We start from the raw sequence: 5,963 nt of genomic DNA on the forward strand, positions 1-5,963 counted from the left end.
AGCAATTAGGATTTGTTTTTTCATATTTTTTTCTTTCCAACCATTTAAAGTGTTGATAGTAATTAATATTTAATGAGTTTTTCTTTTCCCTAAACTAAGGTAGTTATAAAATTTTATTCCCAAAATAATTTTATTTCTTAATCTAAGATACTTGTTTACTATGTAATCATCACGTTCTTCACGAAGGAAGCATAAATCGTAATAAGGAACAGATCTCATATGTGCCTAGTTGTCTACAGCAACATATCTCTCCTTGTAAGCATACTCAGTGCTGAAGTCCCATTGACGATCTTGTAACTTCCTGATGATGCGTACTAGAGCAATGCTATTATCATCTTCATCACTACTATTAAGCATATGAGCTGCTTGCATATTATCAGTTTCGAGTAGTACTTTGCGATACCCTCGTTCCAAGCTAATGAGAGCCTACCAGATATGATCAACAACGCTCAGCTTGCAGTGGAGAAGTGACATCCAAATTTGATGCGGTCGTTGAAAGCACCAAAAATATCATATCCCTAATAAATAATGAAAAAGAATAGTAAAAGGGAAGTAGGGTCAAATCCTTAAGGACTGGACTTGCAAAATATCTTGTTCCGTGAAATCCCAAACAGAATCTTGCCCAAGAAAACTTGCGTGCCTAAAAAAAATAAAATAAAAAAATAACAGAATTAAATGTTTGGATTTGAAAACGAAAAATAAAATAAAAGAAATTTAAGAATATTGAATCGAAAATTAGAGAAATTAAAAATAGAATTGAGAGAAAGGAAATTCTTATGGGAGATTCCAGCCTCCAGTTGTCTCGTTCCACCTTGGGTTCAATCGTCGGCTTTTAGATGATCCTTCCCAAACCGAATAAGCCAGTTATAGTGGAAGAGGACGCCTACGACCACCAGCTCCAAGGATTTAGACTTACGATTTGGTGGAACCTGACTTTAGCCAACAATCGCTTTTGTGGGATCGTCTTATGCTAGATCAACGCTTCTCAATGGCGAATCCCACGCCATTTTGTCTCTTGGGCTCGCCAACCTCTGATGCAGTAAGCTAACGAACTGACTGTGCAACCTTCCCAAAACATACAAAACGACCGCCTTTGCATACGTTGAAAAGCTTACTTCTTAAGGGACTTGGACGGAAGCGTCAACCCCGTAGTGGGGAGAAACGATGAATACTCAGCGAGGAGCCTAAGTATAGATTCTAAGCCTCATGAACCCTTTTGGGGATTTTTGACAACCTTCGGCTAGATGGGTTTAGTGGCTCATGGTTGTGATAGAAAAGAAAATAAATAAAATAAAAATTGAGATTTTATTAAAAAGAAATATGAGAAGAACAAAAGCCTACACTTTTTGGGAGAGAGTGTTTTCAGAAAAATATATGGGATCCCCTTTTGAGTCACTTCACCCCCTATTTATAGTGTTAGGGGAGATAGCCTAATCCTACTTAAATTCCTAAAAGATAAATACATTTAATTGAAGATAAATAAAGATAAAATAAAATCCTAAAAATAATCCTTAATAATTATCTCAATATTAATTATCCTAATATAATTAAAATAGAGTTTAATAGAATAAAATCTCTTATTTTTGCATTTCAACCCTTGTGTCCTCCATGCTTGCACCTTTGGCACCAACTTTTCCTTGTGTCGCACATTGGCCCATTTTATCTCTAAATTCACGCTTTTGGCCCTTAATTTTACTTTTGCCTCAAATTTAGTCCCTATGAGATAAAAGATCATAAATAGCTCAAATTAGCAGGATCATACTCAGAATAAATACATAATTAATACATAAAAATACGTTATTCTAGAGTGTTATCAAATCCCCCTACTTAGCCCATGCTTGCCCTCAAGTATGGTTCCTATCTACTGTAAAAATTAGATTCTGCCATAAAAGAAATAAAACTCCAAAGTTTTATAAAAATCAATCAAAAATGCATATGAAAAATAAAGTGAACTCTAAGCTTGCTTTAAGTAAAACAGAAAAAGTTTTCCAATTAATACACACAAAAATTAGAATCAACTTGAATTATTTAATGAAAATTAGGTAAGTTACCAAACCTACCAAGACACTCTATTTGTTTCCTCCTTTAGTCCCCAAATTATTATTTTTTTCTCTTTTTTTATGCTTTAGGAATATACTGAACCTTTTGACGCGAAGAGAGATGACAGCCAAGCACCCCACCCCGGTTACTCAGCCCAGCAAACTCCTAATTTATTATAATTTTTCTTAAGAACACATCAAACCTTTTGACGCGAAGAGAGATGACAGCCAAGCATACCCCACCCCGGTTACTCAACCCAACATGTTCTTAAAAATTAATTCCGGTTAGCGGAGTTTTACCTAACACGTCACACAACCTTTTGACGCGAAATAGGATGACAACCCAAGCACCCTACCCCGGTTACTCAGTCAGTAACGTTTTTAAGCTGCACTCATAACCACGGAAACATTAAATGACATTTTAATAATAACTTTTTTTTATGAGGACTTTAGAGAAATAATAATAATCAAGTGTCAAAAATAAGTTTCAGTAATTACCTTAATAGTCATCAACATATTTTAGCATGCAAACATATTAAGTGTCCACTTTGTATTTAAACTTGATCAATTTTACGAAAAGCAAGATAAAGTTAACTTTATAAATCACAATTATTTTTAGTCCAATAAGAATAAAACAGTGGAGATGATATCAATTATGGAAAATTCGTAATTTTCTTAGAAAATAAGAATCATGCTTGTAGGTCAAACAGTATGCAATTCTTGGTAAAAATCTTGGGCATGAAAAGCGGCAGGAGATTCTAAAAAAAATATGGACAAAATGGAACCTCAAGCAGCAACACCAGCCAAAAATAATCACAGCAACAACCAAAATCACAACAGAAAATGATAGTGATAACGAAGAGTACCTCCTCCCTACTTAAAGCACATTGTCCTCGATGTGGACGAAAAGAAATAAATAGGTAGAAAAGTTTAGAAAAACTCCTCGTGTTGTTACTGTCGATCACAAATGATGGCAATGAGCTTGGTAAGTTGCTGGCCAAAAGTTTCAAGTCAGGCCTCAATGCGCTTTAAGCGTTGCTCAACGGTTTTCTTTGCATTTTCGCTCTGTTTTATCTAAGCAAAAGAAGAAAAATTTATTAATATCCAAATAAGTAAAATAAAAGAAAATAAAGTAATAAAGAAAATAAAGAAAAATAAAAAATAAAATAAAAATTGGGTTGCCTCCCAACAAGCGCTTGTTTAACGTCGTTAGCTCGACGCCGTTATTGGTTCTATGGTGGTTCCAAATGGATTTTCTCAACCGTGTGAGCTTGAAAATTCTCATAAAATGACTTCAACCGCTGGCCATTGACTACGAACCGCTTTCCAGATTCTTCACTCTCTATTTCAATCGCTCCATGTGTGAACACTTGAGTAACAATAAAAGGTCCTTGCCATCGTGATCGAAGCTTACCTGGGAATAACTTTAACACGGAATTATAAAGTAAAACTTTTTGTCCTATCGAAAAATGCTTCTGAGCTATTCTCTTATCGTGAAACAACTTTGTTTTGTCTTTATAAATGTGAGCATTTTCATAAGCATCATTGCGAATTTCTTTTAACTCTTGGATGTCTAATTTCCTTGCCTTTCCTGCGGGTTCTAACTCCATGTTACACTGTCGAACAACCCAATAGGCTTTATGTTCCAATTCGACAGGAATGTGGCAAGCTTTACCAAAAATAAGTCGATACGGGGTCATACCAATCGATCCCTTATACACAGTTCGATAGGCCCAAAGTGCGTCATTTAGCCGAAGGCTCCAATCCTTTCGGTTAGGACGAACTATTTTCTCTAAAATAGTCTTGATTTCCCTGTTTGAGACCTCAGCTTGACCGTTCGTTTGGGGATGGTAAGCCGTAGCTATACGATGGTGGACTCCGTATTTTGCCAACAATGCCTCCATGACCTTATTATAAAAATGGGTGCCACGATCACTAATTAGGGCTCAAGGTGTGCCAAACCTGGAAAAAATAGTTCGCTTTAAAAACTTCATAGCAGTTTTGACATTATCATTGTGAGTAGGCTTTGCTTCTATCCACTTAGAAACATAGTCTATTGCAAGAATTATATATAAATTACCAAATGAAGAAATAAATGGGCCCATGAAATCGATGCCCCATACATCAAAGATTTCGCATACATGAATCGGGGAAAGGGACATTTGATTTCGTTTAGTGATGTTACCTGTATGTTGGCACCTATCGCAAGACTTACAGAAGTTATATGCGTCTCGAAAAATTGTGGGCCAATATAGCCCACATCCTAACACCTTATGAGCGGTCCGCTTAGGGCCAAAGTGACCTCCGTAAGCTTCAGCATGACAAAAATTAAGGATAGAAGTTACCTCAGTTTCTGGAACACATCTTCATATTATCTGGTCTGAACAGTGTTTCCACAAGCATGGGTCATCCCAAATGTAATATCGAGCGTCGCGTCTAAGCTTGTCCCTTACAGAACGTGCTAACTCAGTGGGTAATGATCCTGTGGCTAGAAAGTTTACTATATCGGCATACCATGGGAGACGTACCTCGGTTGAAGATAGGCTCTCATCAGGGAATTCTTCCTTAATAGGAATGTCGTCAAAAGGTACTTTTATTCTGTTTAAGTGGTCAGCCACTAAATTCTCGTATCCCCTTTTGTCTCGAATCTCGATGTCAAATTCTTGGAGCAGTAAAATCCACCTAATGAACCTCGGTTTTGCTTCCTTCTTCACAATCAAGTACCTGAGTGCTGCATGATCAGAAAAAATAATTACTTTAGATCTCAATAAATAAGGTAAAAATTTATCTAAAGTAAATACAATGGCTAAGAGTTCTTTTTCCGTAGTGGTGTAGTTGCTCTGCGCAGCATCTAGGGTTTTTGAGGCATAACATATGACATGTGATTCTTTGTCTATCCTTTGCCCCAACACGGCTCCTACACTGCACTCGCTGGCATCGCACATAATTTCATTCCAATCAGGTGGTTGCACTATAGGAGCGGAGACTAACTTTTGCTTGAGTGTATCAAATGCCTCCTTACATTTTGGGCCAAACTCAAATTTCTTATCCTTCTGCAACAACTCACACAGTGATTCAGCTACCTTCGAGAAGTTTTTTATGAAGCGCCTGTAAAACCCTGCATGGCCAAGGAAAGAACGAATTTCCCTCACAGTGAAGGGATAAGGCAAAGAATTTATAATATCAATTTTGGCCTTATCGACCTCAATTCCTTTAGATGAAACAACATGACCCAGAATTAAACTCTTGTCTACCATAAAATGACACTTTTCATAATTCAAGACAAGATTAAATTCTATGCACCTACTCAGAATTATCGTTAGGTTTTTAAGGCATTCATCAAAACAACTCCCATATACAGTAAAATCATCCATAAAGACTTCAATAATTTTTTCTACATATTCAGAAAATATACTTATCATGCATCTTTGGAAGGTGGCCGGCGCATTGCAAAGACCGAATGGCATCCTTCTGTACGCAAATGTACCGAATGGGCATGTAAAAGTGGTCTTTTCTTGGTCCTCTGATGTGACTGGAATTTGAAAGAAATCTGAGTATCCATCAAGACAACAAAAGTGAGTTTTTCCGGCTAATCTTTCAAGCATTTGATCTATAAAAGCAAGAGGGAAATGATCTTTTCTAGTGTATGAGTTCAACTTCCTGTAATCAATGCAACGCGCCACCCATTTTGTACTCGGGTAGGTACCAAGTCACCTTCAGCATTTTTCTTTACTGTCACGCCCGTTTTCTTGGGCACGACTTGAACCGGACTTACCCACCTACTGTCAGAAATAGGGTAAATTACGTCAGGGTCCAGAAGCTTGATTACTTCTTTTTTTACTACCTCCATCATATTCGGATTTAGCAGTTGATAACACTCTAGAATAACGTATTTTTATGTATTAATTATGTATTTATTCTGAG

General features: G+C 36.7%; 1 protein-coding gene across 1 annotated transcript; it reads right to left on the reverse strand.

Annotated features, from left to right (window-relative positions):
- Positions 1 to 225: 225 nt before the first annotated feature.
- LOC121222118 (uncharacterized) lies at positions 226 to 5,296 on the reverse strand. Its single transcript, XM_041102037.1, has 3 exons — positions 4,554 to 5,296; positions 3,339 to 3,974; positions 226 to 415 (listed from the first exon to the last, which is right to left on the reverse strand). The coding sequence occupies exons 1-3, from the start codon at positions 5,294 to 5,296 to the stop codon at positions 226 to 228; spliced, it is 1,569 nt and encodes a 522-aa protein (XP_040957971.1).
- Between the last annotated feature and the right edge of the window lie 667 nt (positions 5,297 to 5,963).

The sequence above is a fragment of the Gossypium hirsutum genome, chromosome D10, assembly GCF_007990345.1.
Source record: "Gossypium hirsutum isolate 1008001.06 chromosome D10, Gossypium_hirsutum_v2.1, whole genome shotgun sequence".
In the NCBI taxonomy this organism is placed as follows: domain Eukaryota; kingdom Viridiplantae; phylum Streptophyta; class Magnoliopsida; order Malvales; family Malvaceae; genus Gossypium; species Gossypium hirsutum.